Raw genomic sequence first — 24,138 nt, 5'->3', positions numbered from 1 at the left:
TGAGGTCTTGGTTACTCATCCTTCAGAAAGAAAGAGAGGGTGGAGGGAAAGCCACTTCTGAGAAAACATGTCCATCGCAGTTGCCTGCATCCCCTCTGCCCCGTCAGCCCCCCACCCAGCCCAGGTGGGGGCGTTAGTGGGGCCCCAAGGGGAGCAGAGAGGAAGAAATGCCGAGACCCTCCTGGCCTGTGCCACGCAGTGCCAAGGACTTGGCAAAATGTCGCTTCACTGTGACCCTTTCGGGGAGTGCCGTGGGCTGAGCATCGCTGATGAGTCTGTGTTCTTTAGCCTGTAGCATGAGGCTTGTTCAGAAAACTTTTAGTCAACTTGGAGGTGGTCACAGAGTACACCCAGTGTATGAGTGTGGGCAGTGTGATTGCTGGACTGTAAGGTGAACGTGGAAAATGATGCTGTCTTTCATACAGGAGTTTATTTTAATTGTGTACTTTTGAAAACTGGAAAAGTAAATTAATAACATCTTTAAAATATTTTCCTTGAAGGTGGACATGAAAACAAAGCTGCTGGAAGCTAAGTATCATGAAGAGAGACTTAAACTGCAGCAGAAGCACGATGCTGATGTTCAGAAGGTAGGGAGTGTACAGTTCATTATCTTTTTAGAATTGAGTATTCGAAACATTCTAGGTCTCGTGACCATCCATCCATTTATTATATTTATGTGCATGTGAGAGTCTAACATAAATGGGACTTGCTGAATTGATATCCTAGCAAAGCTGATCTTTAAACTTCATTTGCTTAAAAAAGTGTATTTAGGTGAGTCCTTCTGGTTTACATGGTCAAAGTTCTCCTTCATTCCTTCTTACAGCCCTTTACATTCTATCGTTGCTTTTCATTGCAGCTGGGATGAAACATCAGCTGCAGATGCTAGAGTTTGTTTGGTCTGAATCTTTCGGTCTTCTGGCAGTTGCAGTTTCCTTTCTAATTTAAAAAGAAATCTTGAACTTAGTTCTCTTTGGTGTAGCCTGTGTGCACCGTGAGGCCAATGTTGGCTTCCTTTCAGTAGCTCGTTGGGAGTTATGCCTTCCAGTATTTCAATTTGTACTTTAAAGTATAATTCTTCTTCTTAATGGGCACAGCAAAAGTCATCAATCTATAGTTTTTATACCTTATAATTGTATAACTACATTTTAGTATTGCTTTTAAAAATGTAGTGACATATAAGCGTAATTTTAATATATGAGTTTGAAACTCATGAGAATGGGTCCAAATGGAAACTTGGCATTGTCTGTTTCACAACTAAGCCTGGGGTGCTGCGCCCCAGAGTGAGATGACAGAGTTGGAGAGAGGGAGCGGAGCCCGGAGCGTCACGTGGCCTGCTTTCTTCCCGCCCCGCCCCGCTTTCTTAAGGCTGGAAATATATTAGTGTGTAGTCAGGCGTGTATTGGGCTCACCTTCTTGCAAAGCAACAAGAGGGAAACCACTGATTGAAAATTAGAGAAAACCATTGAATCCTTTGACTTTCCCCTTTTCCATTCAGACTTTAAAGGCAAATATTACTTTATCTTCTTACTAGAGTTTTACCTAAGTATAAGCAGTTATAAAAAGTTAGATATATAAAAGTTAGATAAAAGCAGTTCTCTATCATAAATATGTTAGAGATTCAGTAATATAATTCTGTAATTTCAATAGAGCATAATACATGTCTAAATTGAAAATTTAAAATATTGATGTGTAGTATAAATAAATATAGAAATATATTGGAAAAATGATGGTAATAGAGTTTGAAATAGGCTTTCTGGTATGTCTGTTGCAAAGCTCTATTCTAAGAAAAACATTTAATAGTAGGATCCTTTCCAGGAATTTCTCTTCTAAAATAAATTCTGCATGAAAAAAGAAAGCAGTGCAACTAGTTTGAAATGCCAGGTAAAATATAAATAAAATCTTTGGCCTCATGCCAGGTTTTGCAAGGTTATCCATCCGTTTGCATGTATGGCATTTTCTACGTGTTAGGAATTGGGAAGGAATAAAATTGGAATTGGTCATCTCTTCACACACACTGTTTTCCTGTTTTGCTTCTTCATGGACATGGAAATCAAACTGCTCCTTCACTTACTTATCAGTGTGCTTAGAGGTGGGACCAAAACAATGAAAGGTAAAGCAAGATGCTGGCAGTACAAGAACTTGGCCAGATGTGGTGACAACCTGTTTTCAAAACCTGAATTTGCGTGAACAGGAATATACCTCAACCATGAGACGTGGATGTTCATACTTCTGCCTCGGTTGGGTTTTCCTTTTCCCCCTTGGTTAGACATTTCTTTACCCTGCTTGGTAATTTTCCTATACATGGTTTTTCTCCAATTTTTTTTAAAGTATTGGATGTATTTAGAAGTATTTAATGATCCATTTAAAAACTTGAGAGTATAAATTAATGATGTAAAGTGTACAATTTTGGACGTACTTGGAGCTGACTTGTTTGATTCCCAAGAGCAGAACCAAATGTAAAAGAAGGCTGTCACCCCCGCGCCCCGCCCCGCGCCCCGCCCCGCGCCCCGCCCCGCGCCCCGCCCCGCGCCCCGCCCCGCGCCCCGCCCCGCGCCCCGCCCCGCGCCCCGCCCCGCGCCCCGCCCCGCGCCCCGCCCCGCGCCCCGCCCCGCGCCCCGCCCCGCGCCCCGCCCCGCGCCCCGCCCCGCGCCCCGCCCCGCGCCCCGCCCCGCGCCCCGCCCCGCGCCCCGCCCCGCGCCCCGCCCCGCGCCCCGCCCCGCGCCCCGCCCCGCGCCCCGCCCCGCGCCCCGCCCCGCGCCCCGCGCCCCGCCCCGCGCCCCGCCCCGCGCCCCGCCCCGCGCCCCGCCCCGCGCCCCGCCCCGCGCCCCGCCCCGCGCCCCGCGCCCCGCCCCGCGCCCCGCGCCCCGCCCCGCGCCCCGCCCCGCGCCCCGCCCCGCGCCCCCCGCGCCCCCCGCCCCCCGCGCGCCCCGCCCCCCGCGCGCCCCGCGCCCCCCCCCCGCCCCGCGCCCCCCCCCGCCCCGCGCCCCCCCCGCCCCGCGCTCCGTACCCCCCACCGCGCTCCCGTGTGTCTGGGCGTGCTTGTTGTTGTGTGTGGAAGGGACAGAGGGCCCCGTGCGGGTTCAGGGTGTGCTGTCTGCAGGCACCTGCCCAGTGCTGGGAGGGGCTGCCCTGTGTGCGTGTCAGGCTTCCGATGCTTCTCTCTGCGACCCGGTGACGGCTTCATCTGTGAGTCATGTTTTAGAAAATCAGCTAATTTAGCATTTACAGTCTCCTTAAGGTTTGGTACATGAAAATTCGAAACAGCATATTTCTTTCAGTAATCAATTATTATAGTGTATTTAATGTTTTGTCAATGCACTGAAATATAATTTTTACATCTTTTTTGGGGGGAAGCCACTTACAGGATTAGCTGAGATAGACTTAAAAGAATATTGTGCTCGTTTTAAAAATTATGTGTTCCATACATAAAATAATATAGTGTACTAAAATATTTTAAATTTGTTTGCAGATTTTAGAAAGAAAGAATAATGAAATAGAAGAAATGAAAACTTTATACAAAAAGAAACAAAATGAAACTGAAGAGACTATTAGAAAACTCGAGAAGAAAGGTGATGTTGTGTGCTGTTCATAAACCCTTTAACAACATCCCTGCTTTATGGCAGAGCTGTTGTGAGGCTCAGTTTATTTCTGACTGTAGTGTGAGCTAGGAAAATTTGTATGGGTTTCCTTTGTGGATGTGCTGATGTGAACTTTTGTATGACTTAAGAAAAACCTGTGTGTGTGTGTGTGTGTGGTAGTAATGGTGGTTGGTTTGATTAAAGGTTTAGATGAGTCGGTAACTTACTCTTTCTCAATCCTCTCTCTCTTCATTGGACTGGAATGACCATAGGTCAGTCTTAGAGTAGAACTTACTGGCTTTCACAAGAGAGTCTAGAGCAATTATTTGTCTTGGTCTAATAAAAATTCATTCCATTAAATGTCTGCCTTATGCTCTATAATAGATGCTATATTGTGATGGATGGAACATTTAAAAAGTATTCTTCATTTATACTTTCATTATGAAGGAAAAGAAAACAGGAAATCCAGTGTTAAAATGATCATGACTGTAGGTCAAAATCGGAGAAGGCAATGGCACCTCACTCCAGTACTCTTGCCTGGAAAATCCCGTGGACGGAGGAGCCTGGAAGGCTACAGTCCGTGGGGTCGCTGAGGGTCAGACACGACTGAGCGACTTCACTTTCACTTTTCATGTTCATGCATTGGAGAAGGGAATGGCAACCCACTTTAGTGTTCTTGCCTAGAGAATCCCAGGGACAGGGGAGCCTGGTGGGCTGCCGTCTCTGGGGTCACACAGAGTTGGACATGACTGAAGTGACTCAGCAGCAGCAGTAGGTCAAAACGTTGAAATGTAGTGGACAGTCTTAAGGAGAGTGTTGGAAATATTTGGGGAGGGGGAAAGAACTTTAAAAGTTTTGTAAGATTTAGTTAGTTGCAGAGGAGAGTTCCAGGCACTGGGGTGGGAATGCTGACGTTCGTAAACCGTGGGAAGAAGATGCAAAACCATTTATCTGGAGTGGAGATCCGCATGTTAAGAGAGACTGACAAAGGCTGAGACAGGTGACTTGGCGCCATATGAGCATGACCTTGAATTTCCGATTTAGAAATTTCAAGATTACCCTGTAGCTGCTGGAGAGTCAGGGAATGTGTTTTGAGAGGTGAGTTTTAGGACTGCATGTTTTTGGTGGAATAGCCTGGTAATATGGTGAAGCTGATTCCCCGTCTGTTATAATAGAGGCAGAATGGAGTAGAGGAGGGAGAAAGAGAGAGAAGGAGGGAGAGAGAGAGGGGAAGGGAGAGAGGAGAGAGGGGGGGAAAGAGGAGAGAGAGGGGAGAGAGGAGAGAGATGGGGAGAGAGGAGAGAGATGGGGAGAGAGGAGAGAAGGGGGAGAGAGGAGAGAGGGGGAGAGAGGAGAGAGAGGGGGAGAGAGGAGAGAGGGGGGAGAGAGGAGAGAGGGGGGAGAGAGGAGAGAGGGGGAGAGAGGGAAGGGGATAGAGGAGAGAGAGGGAAGGGGATAGAGGAGAGGGAGGGGAGAGAGAGGAGAGGGAGGGGAGAGAGAGGAGAGGGAGGTGGGGAGAGGAGAGGGAGGGGGAGAGAGGCGAGGGAGGGGGAGAGAGGCGAGGGAGGGGGAGAGAGAGGAGAGAGGGGAGAGAGAGGCGAGGAGGGGAGAGATCTTCCTTCTTAGCAGACCTGCTCTCAGCACCTGCCATGCCCATCGGCAAGCCTCTCACTCATAAGGCAGTGCGGTTGGAGATGTAACGCATATAAAGTCTCCTCAACTCAAGGACGCTATGCCTCCGTAATGTCATGTGTAAGATGATGAGGACCCAGAGTATCTCAGTAACAGTGAGAGTGGGGAGAGGGAGCCTGAGAAGGAAACTTCAGCATTTGTGAAGGGTCTGGTGTCAGTGAGGAGGAAGAGGAAAGTGGAGAGCCTGTCGTGGGACCTCTCCAAACATCAGTGGCTACATATATTTAAAATCTATTTCTAGGTTTTTGTTTTTTCTCTGATTCAAACCAGGCACTTTAAACACTCAAAGAATGTTCAAACTGCCATACAGTTGGGCTCATTTCACATGCTAGCAAGGCTGTGTTCAAAATCCTTCGAGCTAGGCTTCAGTAGTACGTAAACTGAGAACTTCCAGATGTACAAGCTGGGCTGAAAAAAGGCAGAGGAACCAGAGATCAAATTGCCAACATCCATTAAGTCATAGGAAAAGCAAGGAAATTCCAGAAAAAAACATCTACTTCTGCTTCATTGACTGGTAAAGCCTTTGTGTAGGTCACAACAAACTGTGGAAAATTCTTAGAGTTGGGAGTGCCAGACCACCTTTCCTGTCTCCTGAGAAACCTGTATGATGGTTAAGAAGCAACAGTTGGAACCAGACAGGAAACAATGGACTGGTTCCACGTTGGGAAAGTGGGGCATCAAGGCTGTATGCTGTCACTTGCTTATTTAACTTGATGCAGAGCACGTCATGCGAAACGCTGGGTTCGATGACTCACAAGCTGGAATCAAGACTGCTGGAAGAAATATCAACAGCCTCAGATATTCAGATGATACCACCCTGATGGCAGAAAGCAAAGAGGAACTAAAGAGTCTGGTGATGAGGGTGAAAGAGGGGAGTGAGAAAGCTGGCTTAGAACTTAACATTCCAAAAACTATAAGATCATGGCACCTGGTCCCATCACTCCATGGCAAATAGAAGGGGAAAAAGTGGAAATAGTGACAGATTTTATTTTGGGGGGCTCCAAAATCACTGCAGATAGCGATTGCAGCCACAAAATTAAAAGACACTTGCTCCTTGGAAAGAAAGCTATGATAAATGTAGAGAGTGTATTGAAAGGCAGAGACCTCATTTTGCCGACAAAGGTCCTTATAGTCAAGGGTGTGGTTTTCCCAGTAGTCATGTACAGATGTAAGCGTTGCACCATAAAGAAGGCTGAACGCCAAAGAATTGATGCTTTTGACCTGTGCTGCTGGAGAAGAGTTCTGGACTGTAAGGAGATCAAACAGTCTTGAAGGAAATCAACCCTGAATCCTGGTGGCTTAGCAGTAAAGAATCCGCCTGCATTGCAGGAGACCAGGGTTTGATCCCTGGGTCGGGAAGATCGCCTGGAGAAGGGAATGGCTACCCACTCCAGCATTCTTGCCTGGAGAGTTCCATGGACAGAGGAGCCTGGAGGGCTATACTCCATGGGGTCACAAAGAGTCGGACACAACTGAGTGACTTACATTTAAAAACCTTTTTTATTGGAATTCATTGGAAGGACTGATACTGAAGCTCCAATAATTTCACCACCTGATGTGAAGAGCAGACTCTCTGGAAAAGACCCTGAGGCTGGAAATGACTGAGGGCAGAAGAATGCGGCCGAGGTTGAGACGGCTGGATGGCATCACTGACTCGACGGACACGAGTTTGAGCAGCTCTGGAAGGAAGTGAAGGACAGGGGAGCCTGTTCCATGGCGTCACAAAGAGTTGCACGCGTCTGAGCGACTGACACCAATATCAGGTTACCTTGATTCTTCTTCTCACTTAGAGCTGCATTGTTGAGACATAAAAGTGAAAGAAATTTCTATGTAAATGTTTATGAAAATTTTCCTATCTTCCAGCAAGTGAATAAGAGCATATTAAGGAAGCTAAGAAAATACTACTTTCAAGCAAATACACAACTGAATTTATTTTGCATTGGATGACATGAATATGTTGAACAGCTTTCAGTCGAATCAATGACAGTTTAAATCACTTTTAAGAAGGAGATAGAAGTTTGAATGTTTATAAGGCATATGTTCTTTGTAACTTAGAGCATGATTTGCTTCAGTCCCAGTTGGCTTTGATGCGCCCAGGAGCAGCGGCAGGTTGGAGCGGTAGGCTACTGTGTCTGTGGGCTCAGCACACAGCGTTTGGGGTTCTTGCCTGGGTGCCAGTCTTTCGCTCTGTAGAAAAAAAGGTGAACTATCTGTCTCCTCAGTGAAGAAGCAAGCAAACTATTACAGCATGCAGTGCAATAAGGGACTTGGTGTAGAAATCTAGGCGGTTCCCTGGGCCTCGAGGGGAGTGTCGTTCTGCCCCTGCAAGAGGAGGAGAGACTGGTTGGTTCCTAAAGGAGGCGTGACTTGAACTGAGACTGATTTGAGCAGATAGCATTTCAGCAGGGGAGGAGGGCACTCCAGGTGGATAGGTGGGTGCATCTGGGCAAGAGGATCAAAGGACGTGGATTTATAGATAGGTTGGTTTGTTTACGAGTTGAAACACATGGACGTGGCTGAAGATACGGCCAGAAAGCAGTCAGATCTGAGGAGCCTTTGGGTCTCTCTGTCTTGTGGGAGGGGAACTGGGAGTTACGTCTGAGGGTCGCGGCGCAGCATCTGCAGGGGAAAGGGCCTCTGCAGAGCAGCGGCGGGCACCCCGCAGGAGAGCTGCGGAGGCCGGCACGGTGTGCACGCTGTCTGCGGGCGCGCGGCTGCGGCGGGGCGTGGAAAAGAGGTAGGCAGAGAGATTTTAGGGGAGAGCACGGAAGACTGCAGGAAGATGCGATGATCTGTTAACTGGTGCACTTTGCTTTTTACCAGCAGACTCTTACGTGGCAGCTAGAATTGGTTTAATTATGTTTTCGTCCTTTTTGACAGTTCAGACCCTGGTCCGTGAAGGCCAGGTTATCCGAGAGACCAAAGACAACCAGATTGCGGAGTTGAAAAAGCTCTGTGAGCAGAGCGCAGAGTCTCTGAATAACGACTGGGAGAAAAAGGTGAGCTACAAAAGATGAAAGAGTGACGGAGAAATAGAAAGGCTTACACTCTGACGTAACCCACTTAGTTATAAAATAATGGTGTCCACAAAACGTAAAGAAGAGTTTGAAAAAAGTAACAGTGTTCTAGACTACCTAGAGATAGCTGTCGTGTTTTGGTATACTTTTTCTGGAAGTGTAATGGTTTATAAGCTAGTTTTCATTTAGAAAAGTTACTTTTAACAATTCTTGGATTTAATTAAGGCTCTGAAGCTTTGTCAGAGCTAGTAGACTTTAAGCAGAATTCATAGGGATATAATAGCAGGATAATTTGGGGGAGTTAAATTGTTCAAATTTTGGACGTAAGCCCCTGGATCCTTCTTTTCTGAAATCTCAAGACGACACAATAGTTGTAGTATAGACTTGTTTTTGGTGCACACAAAATCAGCTGTAGATGGATTATTCTTGGAGGAGCATTTAATTAAGAAAAACATTTTCATTAATTTAGCAGGGCCAAGAGTAATGTAAAAAATACTTATAATGTTTCATAAAAGTCTTACCTAGTCACACATAGTAGCTACTTTCGGGCTTCCCTGTGGCTCAGCAAAGAAGCAGCTGCCTGCAGTGCAGGAGATGGGGGCTCAGTCCCTGGGTGGGGAAGATCCGCTCGAGGAGGGCATGGCAGCCCGCTCCGCTGTTCCTGCCTGGAGAGTCCCGTGGACAGAGGAGCCTGCGGGCTGCAGCCCGTGGGGTCGTGGGGGCGGACAGGACTGAGCACGCGCAGGCACTCAGTGCTTTCGCTTAGGAGCTCTTCGCCATTGGCTGAAATTGCAGAATGTACTCACAAGAAGTGAAACACGGTGCTTGTCTTGAGTAAGTCGGCCTTGAAGGTCTTGGGTGAACTCCTCCCGCTGACCGTCTCCCAGTGGGTCAAGTTTGAGCGTTTTCCTAGGCCCCGCGGGGTGGTTGGAGTGGGTGCTGGGCGGCTGTGTCCTGGGGCTGTGGCTCCAGGGCCGTGTGAGGAGGGCCCCTGTCCAGAGGGCAGACGGCGCTCTTCTAGGGTCGTGTCCGTTTATGCGCCTCCACCTCTTCTGTACAGTTGGCGTGGCTTTGGTACACATTTCATTGTTTAACACCTCACTCAAGACACCGTCCTCTCAAAACCAGGCCAGCAGTGATTGGAAAACACTCCAAAGGGTCCGTAAAATGATATAAACTGTAACTTATTTTAACTTGATTAAATGTATCTATAAATGCCAGGCTCTGGAATGACTATTCCTAGTAATTCTGGGCTCCATCAGGCTTCAGATCTGTGAGCCTGGGCTGGGTGCAGAGGACAGGGGCTAGATTCCGCATTCCCACCCGCGAAGACAGGTGGGCATCAGGAACCAGAGTCCGGATTCCCCGGCTATGAAGACTGGTGGACAGATGCCCACAAGGCTTGCTGCCTGGGTTTTCCACTTCCTTAGAGGCTGCTCGTTGAGGACTGGTTTCCTCACCTCAGCTGCATCCATATTTCAGCATTTCACCCGCTTGAGCATGTGTACACAGTCTCCACTAAGACGGCCAGTGTGCACAGACACGGAGTACGCAGTTCTCCCGAGAGCCTGCTTTGGTTTACACAAGCCACCTTGTGTCTTCTTAGTGTCCTTTACGGAGTGGATAAAAATAGTTTCTTGTTGGGAGTCAGGGTGAAGGGTAACCATTTTGGACATTACTCTTGTGCAAGATTTCGTGCAAATAAGATGAAAATGCTGAGAGGTAGCAATCCTAGTTGATACAATATTGTAAATGCCTTTGTTTTCTGGTGTCGGGCTGGTCCTGCTGCTGCTTACCTGATGCATTCTGTTATCGGATTTATTTACTGTTTCTGCCTGAGGTGGATAATTCCCTTTAATATTTGTTTATCCAATAAAATTTTCAATTGAGGGAAGTAAACAAAAAGTTGTTTCTTAATCATGCTCTTTACATGAATCTTCACTTCGAATATTTTATATCTTTTGTTGTTCAGGTCACCATATAAATAAATAGAGAAATGTAGGAAACCTTTTTTTCTTAATTACGAAATAGTCCATTCTATAACAGTGGTGAAAGAGTCAATTCTTCCCCTCTGCAGCTCCACACCGCTGTAGCAGAAATGGAAAAGGAAAAGTTTGAACTTCAGAAGCGACACACTGAAAATATTCAAGAACTGCTCGAGGACACAAACGTGCGGCTGAACAAAATGGAGGGTGAATACGCGGCGCAGATGCAGTCCACGGTGCGTCTGCTTCCCGTCTGGTCTCTGTGAGCTGTGCTCTTCATCCCCCTGTCCTCGTGCATCCCTGCTTCCAGAGCGGGCAGAGCGTGGCAAGGGTGTTGCGGAGTTAAAACCCCTCGCCTCCCTTCCCGACTCGGGCCCACACGTGGCAGTGTGTGGCCTCTTCCAGTGGCTGAGGGGTTTCCCTTGGGATCGACTGCTGTCAGTTTTTCTCTTTTTTTTTACCCCTGCAAACATTTATAAAGCTTTCTTCTTGTTGTTTTTTTTTTTCTTCCCCACTGACTTTCAGCCTGGAGATAGTTTCTTTACTTTTTTACTTTCTGTTTTATTTATTTGTTTCAGCCTTTTTAGGAAGACATGGTTGTTTTCTGGAAATGTGTAATGCCCGTGGGAAGACAGTCAGATCAGGAGGTGGAGCGGTGTGGTGTTAATGCCTGTGGGAAGACACTCAGATCAGGAGGTGGAGCAGTGTGGCCGTAATTCTTCTGTGAGGACAGTCAGATCGGGAGGTGGAGCAGTGTGGCTGTAATGCCCGTTTGAAGACAGTCAGGTCAGAAGGTGGAACAGTGTAGCTGTAATTCTTCTGTGAGGACAGTCAGGTCAGGAGGTGGAGCAATGTGGCTGTAATGCTCGTGGGAAGACACTCAGATCAGGAGGTGGAGCAGTGTGACCAGCAGAAGGCAGACTTTCTCAGTTGCTCTGTCTTGATGAGGGACCAGGCACAGATGCCCTGTGGGTGACCCCAGAGTCCTTTTCCTGAGGACTCAGAGGGGCACCACCAGAGCACACAACAGGTGGCCAGGCACATCTTCCTAGGGAGTGTGGAGGCCTCCAGAGCCCCTCTCTGGGTCTCTGCTGGCAGAGGGTGGGTCTTCTGCCCTTCAGAGGCTCAGCTGCCTTCCTGAAATACGGAAGCCTGGGGAAGGTGGGCTGAAGGGCACCTGGACCTGGGGCCTCACATCTGAGGCAGGTGCCCCTCATCCTCCTTGTTCCTGATACATGATCTGACCTCGTGGCATAGAGACCCTGAATCCTCAGCACGAGCAGGGTCCCCTGGCCACTCAGCCCCCTCCGTCAGCTGGCTTGTCCAGAGTGCCTCCTTGGATTTAAAGCTGTGGAGTTTGAGCCAGAATCTGTTACCTAGGCATGTCTTGGAGACCCCAGACTAGCTGAAGGGCCCGTTTCAGAGGGCGGAAGGAATGGGACGCAGTGTCCACAGTGATGCGGAGCTGGGCTGTAGGTCTCAGGCTCCCGTTCCAGGTCCTTAACAGCTCGAGTGCCGTGCCAGCTCATACAGTGTTCAGGGTCCTCATCCATCAGGCAGGGTAACAGCAGGAGTGAAGTGTGTGTATGTTGCTGGGAATATTAAATACCTTAATATACATAGACTAGGTTATGTGATAAGTGCCCAATAGATAGTTGTGACATACAAGAACAATAATCAGGAGACCTATATACACAAGGAGGTGCTCAGCTCAGGAGGTTAGTGGGTACTTGCTTGAAGACAGCAGGTTGAGCGTGATGTGGACCTCCGTCCCCTCCCACAGACACAGCCGTGACCAGCAGAGGGGAGAGGAGAGCGGTGACAGTCTGGGGTTGGGCCAGGCGAGGGGTGGGCTGACCCCGAGCCAGCCGGGTCAAGAAAGCAGAACCCTGAGTCGGCCTGGAAGGAACCTAAGCAGCAAACGGTTCCACGTGGATCTTCCAGGGCCCGGGGCCTGTCCCGCCGTCACCTCTGGAGGAGGGGATGCCGGTGGGGCTTCAGCAGGTAGAGTGCTGGACAGTTCAGGAACCAACTAGATGTGGAATTGGGGTGAAGAATATAGTGGGTTCATTATACGACTCCTCCTCCTTTTGCGTATGTTTGAAATGTCCCATAACAAAACTTCTAAAACTTTATAGTATTTGGCTGTGCCACACCTTTAGATTGCAGGATCCTTAGTTGCAGCATGTAGGGTCTATTTCCCTGACCAGGAATCAAGCTCGGGCCCCCGCTCTGGGAGGCAGAGTCCTAACTGCTGGTTCACCAGCGAGTTCCTCTAGCCTTGGTCGTAACATCTGACCATTTTAGAATATTTCCAAATGATAATACTGGATATGAAAAATAATGATTGAAATAAAAGTATAATAGATTCAATTAGAAACAGTACAGCAAATACAGCAGGAGGACATCTACTAAGAAATTAAATAGGCACAAGATCAGGGAAGAAAACGCCCACTTCCGCTTCACTGACTGTGCCAAAGCCTGTGCCTGTGGGGGTCACAATAAACCGTGGAAAATTCTTCAAGAGATGGGAATACCAGACCACCAGACCTGCCTCTTGAGAAGCCTATATGCAGGTCAGGAAGCAACAGTTAGAACTGGACATGGAACAACAGACTGGTTCCAAATAGGAAAAGGAGTACGTCAAGGCTGTATACTGTCACCCTGCTTATTTAACTTCTATGCAGAGTACATCACGAGGAACGCTGGGCTGGAAGAAACACAAGCTGGAACCAAGATTGCAAGGAGAAATATCAATCACCTCAGATATGCAGATGACACCACCCTTATGGCAGAAAGTGAAGAGGAACTAAAGAGCCTCTTGATGAAAGGAAAGAGGAGAGTCAAAAAGTTGGCTTAAAGCTCACCATTCAGAAAATGAAGATCATGGCATCTGGTCCTATTACTTCACGACAAATAGATGGGGAAACAGTGGAAACAGTGTCAGACTTTATTTTTTTGGGCTCCAAAATCACTGTAGATGGTGACTGCAGCCATGAAATTAAAAGACACTTACTCCTTGGAAGGAAAGTTATGACCAACCTAGACAGCATATTAAAAATCAGAGTCATTACTTTGCCAACAAAGGTCCGTCTAGTCAAGGCTGTGGTTTTTCCTGTGATCATGTATGGATGTGAGAGTTGGACTGTGAAGAAAGCTCAGCACCAAAGAATTGATGCTTTTGAACTGTGGTGTTGGAGAAGACTCTTGAGAGTCCCTTGGACTGCAAGGAGATCCAACCAGTCCATCCTAAAGGAGATCAGTCCTGGGTGTTCATTCGAAGGACTGATATTGAAGTTGAAACTCCAATAGTTTGGCCACCTGATGCAGAGAGCTGACTCATTTGAAAAGACACTGATGCTGGGAGAGATTGGGGGCAGGAGGAGAAGTGGGGGACAGAGGATGAGATGGCTGGATGGCATCACTGACTTGATGGACATGAGTTTGGGTAAACTCCGGGAGTTGGTGATAGACAGGGAGGTCAGGCGTGCTGTGACTCATGGGGTCGCAAAGAGTCGGACACGACTGAGCGACTGAACTGAAGATCAGAATTGGAGAAGGAAATGGCAACCCACTCCAGTACTCTTGCCTGGAAAATCCAATGGGTGGAGGAGCCTGGTTAGCTGCCGTCTCTGCATTGGAGAAGGAAATGGCAACCCACTCCAGTATTCTTGCCTGGAGAATCCCAGGGACAGAGGAGCCTGGTAGGTTCCTAGTCCACACGGTCGCAAGAATCAGACACAACTTAGCGACTGAAACACAACCAGCAACACCGAGATCAGAATGGAAAAGTGTCCTGGGCGCAGAGGCTGGGAAGAAAATACTGGAGACGGAGACACAGGAGGAGGCCAAGAAGCAGGAGGGACAGGCCTTTTTGAAGAAATAATGTAAATTAATTTCTTGGAATTAAAGAAAAATGAAAAACACAAAGGGCTCAAATAATACCCCAAATACTCACATTGGCCACACTGGAGTGACACTTAACACATGAAAATCAAGAATGCTTGCTGAAGCTTGACACCGCCTGAGCCTTCACTGGGTGCCATCTCTGGGCCGCGCTCTCCCGCGCGTGCGCCTCCTGGTGCTGCCCCGCTGTCTTCCGGAATCTCAGGCAGAAGCAACAGCCAGTGCAGAAATCCCAAAGCTGGGGCCCGCCAGCCGAGTTCAGGGACGGGGCATGAGCAGAGAGCAGCGAGGAAGGAGACTGTGTCAGGGCACAGACCAGGGGAAACCTTGTGATTGATGCTTTAAAAAAAGAAAAAACAGCTTGATCGGTGTATGATTATAATTAGTATATTGTAAGGTTTGCCTGTTCTAAAGCGTGCAGCTCCCTGAACGGTTGGCATCTTGTTGCATTTGAGCTGGATTGAGCACATCAGAGTCGCTGCATCTGAGCGTCATTCCTAACGTGTCTGTCTGGCTCTGTGCATAGAACAACCCATGGGCTCCGAGGACGGATGTGGGGGCTGGGGACCCAGGGCCGAGGGGGCGGTTGCGGGGGGGCAGGCGGCTGGGCCTGGGGTCTGCGGAGGGCAAGCACTGCCGCTGCGGGGGCTGCTCCCTGGTGGGGCTGGGACGCCCAACGTGGACCAGCTCTCCTTGGCAAGATCAGGGTTTGTTTTCTGGAGAATCAGCACAAGGGTGATATTCAAGGCCCTGAACAAAAGCCAAATTTGTATTTGAAATACATTTTTGTCATCTCAGCCTCCTAAATTTTCACAAATGCGAATATATTAAGCAGTTGTAGGGTTGAAACTTATGAAACATATTAATTGCTTACAATGTGTACTGCACTGTTATTTTTCATTAGTTCGACAACAGTAAGAGAGTAATAGCTTTGACATTGGAATTTTTAATTTTTATCAATTTGAGGTGTAAACTAAAGTCATACTTTGGGGCCAAGAGGCTACTGCTAGAGAAACTGCTTTCTATTTTTAGTGAAAGTTGAATTTAAAAATTAGCATTCAGACCTTGTCATTAGGTAACAGTAAAATATAGAGAAGAATGGACAGGGTCTGTCAGCAGAGTTGAATTTAAGAGTCGTCAACTCTAGACAGACCTTGCTGAGCCGCTCCTGAGTTAATAATTAAACAAGGAAGAGTTCAAGGCACGGCTTAAGATGAAAGACGAGGCTGTCACTGAGAATTAGTTCCTGTGTTTTGTTCTTTCAAGCTCTCTTCTTTTTTTAATTGGGTCTTTTTTTTTTCCCCTGTTCCATTTTTTTGTAAGCAGGCATTTGTACAGATGATTAGACCTGTGTCTTTTGGTATTGGCAGGGGTCTCCTTGCATGAAACTAACAATTAAACATGGAAACCCTGGATTTTTAGAGCTATGTGTTAGAACTTATAAATATAAAAATGATAGCAGTGTCCTTAGATGCTTGGGGAGGTGGCAGCTGTAAAGTGTAGGGCTCTCTTCATATCAGGGGTTTAGACACACAAAGTCTGTGAGTGGCTTTATTGAAATTTTAGGCTTTCTTAGCGGAATTCTTTGCCCCTCTCTTTAGCACGGATGCCACTAGCAATCTTGTGAAGTTTATGCATCCCTCTCAGAATAGTATTTGACAATTTAATAAAATTATATAAGATGACAAAGAAATTATAGTTACAGTCATCAAAATATTAATAAATCAGAGTCATGATAAAGTAATACATATGCTTTCAAATGAATGAAAAATATCATAACTGAGCAGTGGGCCTAATAAATGTTGTAACTTATGAATAATGATGAGGCTAAACAATATTAGAAAGCTGAGCGCTGAAGAATTGATGCTTTTGGGCTGTAATGCTGGAGAAGACTCTTGAGAGTCCCTTAGACTGCCAGGAGATCAAACCAGTCCATCCTAAAGGAAGTCAGTGCTGAATATTCACGGGAAGGACTGATGCCGAAGCTGAAACTCCAGTACTTTGCCACCTGATGTGAAGAACTGACTCACTGGAAAAGACCCTGATGCCGGGAAAGACTGAAGGTGGAAGGAGAAGGGGACGACCGAGGATGGGAGGGTTGGGTGGGGTCACTGACTAATGGACATGAGTTTGAGCAAGCTCCGGGAGTTGGTGGAGGACAGGGAAGCCTGGCGTGCTGCAGTCCGTGGAGTTGCAGAGTCAGACACGACTGAGCGACTGACCTGACTGAAACAATATTAGGGATCATGCCACACTATGATGGCCTATAAACTGTCTGCGAGTTCCGTTGCTCACCGGCATTGCTAATACTTCACTGGTGCTTGACTGCACTCATCGTTGAAGGGAAATGCTGAAGGTCAGTCAGGGGACTGGAAACAGAGATGAGCTGTGTTTTTCCATTCCAAGCCCCTGACACTCCAAGTTCTGTTCATGGACCTGAATCGAGCTGAAGAGTATCAGAGGCCTTAGGCACGGGAAGCTTTGTGTTAACCCCTTACAGGTAACCACCACCGTTCGCGGCGAGCGTGAATCAGAGCAGCTCGTCACTCTCCAGCATGGCTGGGGTCCCTCGTTTCATAGTTGCCACCAGCATTTCTCCTCCAGCATCACAGTGTTAAAGAAGATCCTGAACAGCGTCAGTTGATTATTTTGAATAGGACTGCCATTCAAACAGATAGATTTTATATTTTATAGGCTTTAGGTTTACAGGGAGTTTGAGGGGACGGTAGTGTTCCCGTGTGCCCCACACCCCGCTCTCCCTTTCTGACATCTTGCGTCATTCTGGTTACAGGCAGAAATGAGCAGGACGCCTTCAGAAGCCGGAGTCCCCAGCTGGCTCCGTTCTCCTTCACTGTTCCCTGGTGTCCTCCTCCTTCTCCAGGATCTCTTCCAGATGCCACGCTGTTTCCTCCTTGGGCTCCTTTGGGCTGTGGCCGTGTCTCAGACGCCCCTTCTCTCTCATGAGCTCGGCACTTGCGAGGAGGCCTGGTCAGGAATGCTGCAGGGCGCCCCGCCTCCTGCTCTTGTCGTGAGAAGATGGGGTTATGGGCTGACGCCGTAGGTCATGGAAGTAGAGTGCTGCTCTCCGTATCACATCAGGGGCACTCGCTACCCGTGGCCACCCCGTGGACGCTAGCCCTGGCCGCCTGGCTGCAGTGGTGTGTGCTGGGTTCTGCCCTGGCCGCGGGTGGGTGCTGGGTTCCGCCCTGGCCGCCTGGCTGCGGGTGTGTCCTGGGTTCTCCCCGTGAAGCCGTCCTCCGGCCTTCCCTCACTGCTCTTGGGAAGACAGTTCCCGTGAGGAGCCTGTGCGTGACGGGTGCGGGGTGTGCTCTCTGTACTCAAGGGAGGGGAGTCTGTGAATTATTGGGATGTCTGTCTCGTCTCCCTCATTTGTTAATTTATTGAACAACTTACTTTTATTTATTTATTTACTTGTTTGTTTTTATTTTATTTATTTATTTTTTTTAATTACTTTATTTTATTTTACAATACTGTATTGGTTTTGCCATACATTGACATGAATCCACCACGGGTGTACATGCGTTCCCAAACAATGAACCCCCCTCCCACCTCCCTCCCCATAACATCTCTCTGGGTGAACAACTTACTTTTATCAGTGTGGATATTGTTTATGTTCTGGGTTATAATCCTGTCTTCCTTCATTTTGCCACCTAAGTTGCTCGAGCTTCAGCCACTGGGAGATTCTCCAGGAGGCCCTGGGGCCCCCCTGGCCTCCCGTGCAATGTGGAGGACGCGGAGAGCGGTGTGAGAGCCCGGAGTCCACTTTCTGGGGGCAGAGCGGTGTGAGAGCCCGGGGTCCGCTTTCCGGGGGCGCTCGTGACTGCGGGCTGTTGCTTCTTTCCTGACCTCTCACCAGAGTGTGTGTGTGCACACAGGCCTGTGTGCAGGCACATCGAGGAGCCTTCGTGTATGTGACCAACAGCATCTGTGTTAAGCGAAACACGTTCTCTTATGGGGTCTGCAGCTCTAACCCTTCACCACGTGGGTTAGTCTGGCCTCTGCTCGCCTGTAAATCCCCAGTCTGGCGGTGGGAGAGTGGCCCTCTCCGCTCGCCCGAAAGTTCCCAGTCTGGCGCTGGGAGCGTGGCCTCCACTTGTCCGTAAATCCCCAGTCTGCTGGTGAGAGCCTGGCCCTCTCCGCTCGCCCGTAAGTTCCCAGCCCGGCGCTGGGAGCGTGGCCTCCGCCCTCCTCCACTCCCTCTCTGCCTGCTCAGTCTCGGTCCGCAGGCGTGGGTGTAAGCAGGACCGTTGATCTGTGCCCCCACAGGACCACGCCTGCTGGCCAGAATGGGGCGCACGCGCGGCCCTTGTTGCCTCAGGCCTCAGGTGCCGTGAGTTCCAGACTCGCTCAGGTCCTCGCATTTCCTGCCACCCCTTCAAGGAGGCTTTCTACATATTTGTGATACAACGAGATTCTCTTCTCACAGCCTGTACTTCTTCCTGGTATCTCTGAACTACTAAGTTGGTTTTGTAAGTTTGCATGAAGCTCACCCTTTGTGCTTTGGAATTCCGTGGGTTTTGACAGATGCATCGCCATGCCTCTGCCCTCATGGTCTCACGCGAAGCATTTCCGCTGTCCTGACCTCTCGCGTGCCCCACCCTGGTTCCCCTGCCCGTCTCCCCGGGATCTCTGGCAGCCACCGATCGCCTTGACTGTCTGTAAAACATCGTTTTTTGCACAGTTTCTCTTCCAAAATGCCATATAATTGGAATCATACAGTATGTAGCCTTTTCAGACTGGCTTCTTTCATTAAAAATTAGGCACATATGGTTTCTTCATGTCTTTTCATGGCTTTACAGCTCATTTCTTTCTATTGCTGAATAATATTCAGTTCTATGGATTAGCACTGTTTATCCATGTATCTGTCAAAGGACATCTTGGTTGCATCTGCTTTGGGCAGCTATAAGCGTTTGCTGTTACAGATGTTCACTTTCAAGTTTTTGCCTGGTCATAGTTTTCAAATTGCCTGTGACTCAGCATTTTCACTACAGAATGTCCAACCAAAAGAAATGGGTGAATACGTGCACCGTGAAACACGTGTGAAAATGTTCATAGCAGCGTCATTATTAATAACCGAACACTGAGAACAACAGTCAGTCAGTGAAATGGATCAATTATTTTAGGAGTATTCCACAGTGGAATACTAAATATACCACTGAAAGACTGCTATACCCCATGTCACGGATGACAACTCTCACAGACGTGATGTGCCTGACCCGAAAGGGTACATACTCTCTGAATTTATTTACAGAAAGTTCAGCAAAAGACAAGGCTTTTTTTGTGTGATAGCCATCAGAATAGTGGCTACCTGTCTGCAGAGGATGAGCAGTGCGGCACCCGAGCAGCCCTGTGGTCACCTTTCTGCAGAGGATGAGCAGCGCGGCACCTGAGCAGCCCCCGCGCTTGTGTCCTGTCCTGGCTCACGCGCAGCTTCCCTGGTGGCTCAGTGGTGAAGAACCCGCTTGCAGTGCAGGAGACACAGGTGTGACCCCTGGGTGCAGAGGGTCCCCTGGAGAAGGACATGGCAGCCCACTCCAGTGTTCTTGCCTGGGAAACCCCACAGACCTGGCAGGCTACACTCCGTAGGGTTGCAAGGGTTGGACGTGACTTAGTGACTGAAACATCACCAGCACTGGTTCATGGCTATTTCCAAGTGACAAGTTATCAGAACATATGTCTAAGATTTGTGCATTTTGTATATACGTTTCAAGAAAAATTTTTTTGACATAAAATATGTTGCTCCTTTTGCCATGTGAGTTGAACTTTGGACTCTGTAAATAGTTGCTGATTATTCATGAGAATCGCTGGGCTGGGAGAAGCACAAGCTGGAATCAAGATTGTGGGAGAAAGATCAATCACCTCAGATATGCAGATGACACCACCCTTATGCAGAAACTGAAGAGGAGCTAAAAAGCCTCTTGATGAAAGTGAAAGAGGGGAGTGAAAAAGTTGGCATAAAGCTAAACATTCAGAAATCAAAGATCATGGCATCCAGTCCCATCACTTCATGGGAAATAGATGGGGAAACAGTGGAAACAGTGTCAGACTTTATTTTTTGGGCTCCAAAATCACTGCAGATGGTGACTGCAGCCATGAAATTAAAAGACACTTACTCCTTGGAAGAAAAGTTATGACTAACCTAGATAGTATATTCAAAAGCAGAGACATTACTTTGCTGACTAAGGTCCGTCTAGTCAAGGCTATGGTTTTTCCTGTGGTCATGTATGGATGTGAGAGTTGGACTGTGAAAAGGCTGAGTGCCGAAGAATTGATGCTTTTGAACTGTGGTGTTGGAGAAGACTCATGAGAGTCCCTTGGACTGCAAGGAGATCCAACCAGTCCATTCTGAAGGAGATCAGCCCTGGGTGTTCTTTGGAAGGAATGATGCTAAAGCTGAAGCTCCAGTACTTTGGCCACCTCATGAGAAGAGTTGACTCATTGGAAAAGACTCTGATGCTGGGAGGGATTGGGGGCAGGAGGAGAAGGGGACGACAGAGGATGAGATGGCTGGATGGCATCACTGACTCGATGGACGTGAGTCTGCTTGAACTCTGGGAGATGGTGATGAACAGGGAGGCCTGGCGTGCTGCGATTCATGGGGTCGCAAAGAGTCGGACACAACTGAGCGACTGAACTGAACTGAATCCTTTCTAATTTTTAACTCTGGAGGGTTTCACACAAAGTTTGTATGTAAAATTCTAACATTTCTTATTCTACCTATCGGTTATATAACTGAAAGCCCATCAGATATTCTATAATTTACAAGTACTTAAGTTGCTGAAAATAGCGCCGGCATTTCCTCACGAAATAGCGCCCTTGCACAGCCTCCCGCTGAATGCCCAGCGCCGCTGCTCGCGAGCGTCCGCCTCGGGCCCTGGAAGACGCGCGGCCCCTGCTGCGCCGCGTTCCCTGCGCGCGGTGCTCTGCTCGGGCGCTCTGGTCGCCTCTGCGCGAGTCTGCTTGGAGCTGCCGCGCCCCTTCTGTCTCCACAGCTACGGCTCAGGCCATTGTTGCCTCATTCCGGGTCCTTCCGGCGGCCTGCTGGTCGCTCCCCCCGCTCTCCTCTGGGTCCGTGTCCCACATGTGCAGGCTGTCTTGCTTCCCCGCGACCGAGACCTTGGATTGCTACCCTAATGCCCACTGTAACTTCTGTCTACAAGCCATGTCCGTTCACAAACTCCAGCCTCGTGTTCCGAGCGCCCCCTCTGAGGCCACAGTGTGGCAGGCGATTCTTTGTGCCCAAGGTAATCTGTCTGTTCCTCTCTGATTCTGTAGTTGAAAAGCCTGGAATCCCCCTTCCCCCCTGTTTGTTACAGCCTGAAAACTGTGGCTCGACATCAGCGTCTTTTTACCTACACGACTTTGAGCCCCGTTTTGAGGTTTCCACCCTTTTGTGTCCCCTCAGATCTTTGTATTCGTGTAAAAAAAATGGTTATTTTGGCCAAATGTTATTAAGGTATTTCATATACGTCTGTAGGGTTTCCCCGACATAAGTTTTAACTTTCTGTTTATTGATACTTTATGTTTGCTTTATTTTGTCTAATTGTTAAGAAAATGCTTTTAAAAATAAATAAATACAAATAGTCAAGTGAATAAGTGTGATCATACATTTTGCTTCTTGAGTCAGAGAGTTTGTTCCAGCATAGGTAGAAATATCCGTTCAGTAAATGCAGATCTTAATTCAGAAGCCATGTTTCCAGTTCGCGTGACGCTTGGCTGTGCAGTAGGGACGTCCTTAATAGCACCCTTGCACCAGAAGCCTGACTCGATGGACGTGAATCTGCGTGAACTCCCGGAGTTGGTGATGGACGGGGAGGCCTGGCGTGCTGCGATTCACGGGGTCGCAAAGAGTCGGACACGACTGAGCGACTGAACTGAACGGAACTGCACCAGAAACCAAGCAAGCTTCCCCAGCCAGGTGTCACGCAGGCGCTCAGTGTGGGGCTTCGTGTCGGAACCGTCCTGTCTTCGTGTTGAACCTGCTCATCCTTCCCTCCTTTGCTCCTGCTGTTTCTCTCGTCCCCCTTTCCCGGGCTTTCCGGTTCGACTGGCTGCCCCCCAGCCCCAGCCCCCGTGTCTCCACCCCGAGTCGTCTCCTCGCCTCCGGTGCTTGTCTCCCCTTGGCGACTGTTCTGCTTGGCACAGCCCCGGGGCTCCCTGACCTTGTGCCGGCCTTCACAGACAGTGCCAACCCGCTTGTTTTGGCCCATTTTGGTCTATTTATTTATTATCTATCGCCTGTGCTAAACATATAGATTATTTGAATTAATTGCTAAGGGACTCTCAGGGTAAGTCAGTCTTTGACAATTTGATCTTTGTATGTTGGACTTGGCAACCCACTCGTGTTCTTGCCTGGGGAATCCCAGGGACGGGGGAGCCTGGTGGGCTGCCGTCTATGGGGTCGCACAGAGTCGGACACGACTGAAGTGACTTAGCAGTAGCAGCATGTTGGAATTAGGATGGACATTATACAGAAAATTTATTTCCAAAATCAGTTTGAGCCTGAGAAAATGAGTCGAATCATGTGGTAAAGGGAACGGTTTTAGGGCCTGTTTTCTGTAGACTTAGTATTTTTAGAGCTGTTTTATTCACAGTAGAATTGAGGGGGAAGGTAGATTCCCACAAGCCCTGTCCCTTCTGCTGACAGGCAGAGCCCACCACCATGGACACCCCCACCAGAGTGCGCCCTCTCCCAGAGTCCATCTCTTAGGTCAGAGTTGAGTCTTGGTGTCATATGTGCTGTGGCCTTGGGCAAGGGCACCATGGCACGGACTGCCCTAACGTTCTGGTATTAGACGTAGCATTTCCACTGCCCTGAAAATCCCGTCTCCACCTACGCGTCTTTCCCCTCGCCCAGGCCCCGGCAGTTGTCTCCCAAACAGCGTGTCACTGGAGCCGTGCGGTACGTAGGCCTTCCCAGTGGGTTTCTTCTGCTTATTACTATGCACGCAGGTCTCCTCTGCGCCTCTTCAAGGTCTGAGAGCTCACTTCCGCTTAGTGCTGAATACCGTCCCATCCTCTGCACACACTTCAGTTTATCCATTCACCTCCCGAAGGGTGTCTTCATTGCTTTTTGCCAGTTGCGAATACAAAGCTACTGTAAATTCTGTGTGCAGGTTTTCACATGGACACAAAATTTTAACTCATTTGGGCAAATACCAATCAGCATGATTCCTGGATTGGATGAAAAGAGTGTGCTTTCTAAGAACCTGCCAAACTGCCGTCCAGGCCGGATGCGCTCCTTTGCGTTCCTGCCGGTAGTCAGTGGAGCTCCTGCTGCTCCAAACCCTCCTCAGCGTTTGCATCATTGTTCCGATGGGTGCAGTCTCATTGGTGTTTAACCCGCATTTCCATGGTACATGGTGACGTGCGGTATGACAGCCTCTCCTACGCTTATACATCAGCTGTTCATCTTCTCTGGTAGGGTGTCTAAGTCTTTAACCCATTTTTAAATTAGGTTTTTATTTTATTATTGTTGAGTTATAAGAGTCCTTTGTATATTTTGGATAACAGTCCTTCATCAGATGTGTCTTTTGCAAATACTGTTTCCCCATCTGTGGCTTATGTTCTGATTCTCTTAATACATACTGTCTTTTGTGGAATAGAAAATTTTAATCGTAATAAAGTCCAGTTTGTCAATTATTTCTTTAATGCATTGTGCCATGGATATTGTATCTAAAAAGTCTTGCCAAACTTAAGATAATTTAGGTTTCCCCTGTGTGATTTCCTAGGATTTTTGTGGTTTTGCATTTTGCATTTAGGTCTGTGATCTCTTCTGAGTGAGTCTGTAAGATATGTGTCTAGATTCCTTTTTGTTTTTTGCGTCGGTTGTCCAGTTGTTCCAGGACCATGTGGTGAAGACACTGCCTTCGCTCCATTGCGCTGCTTTTGTCCCTTTGTCGGAAATCAGGCTGCGTTTATGGGGGGCTCTTTCTGGCC

The 24,138-nt window shown here is 48.4% G+C and overlaps 1 protein-coding gene across 15 annotated transcripts in view; it reads left to right on the top strand.

The window, feature by feature from the left end:
- Positions 1-24,138, top strand: part of CEP112 (centrosomal protein 112) — a 314,145-nt gene that overhangs the window by 55,145 nt on the left and 234,862 nt on the right. For all 15 annotated transcript variants that reach the window (XM_069542343.1, XM_069542341.1, XM_069542336.1 and 12 more), the window contains 4 exons: positions 501-587; positions 3,470-3,569; positions 8,151-8,269; positions 10,365-10,508. In XM_069542343.1, coding sequence (XP_069398444.1) covers positions 501-587; positions 3,470-3,569; positions 8,151-8,269; positions 10,365-10,508 — 450 coding nt within the window. The remainder of the gene's footprint in view (positions 1-500; positions 588-3,469; positions 3,570-8,150; positions 8,270-10,364; positions 10,509-24,138) is intronic.

Source organism: Ovis canadensis, chromosome 11, assembly GCF_042477335.2.
Source record: "Ovis canadensis isolate MfBH-ARS-UI-01 breed Bighorn chromosome 11, ARS-UI_OviCan_v2, whole genome shotgun sequence".
Lineage (NCBI taxonomy): Eukaryota > Metazoa > Chordata > Mammalia > Artiodactyla > Bovidae > Ovis > Ovis canadensis.
This window is presented reverse-complemented; position numbering and strand designations above follow the sequence as displayed.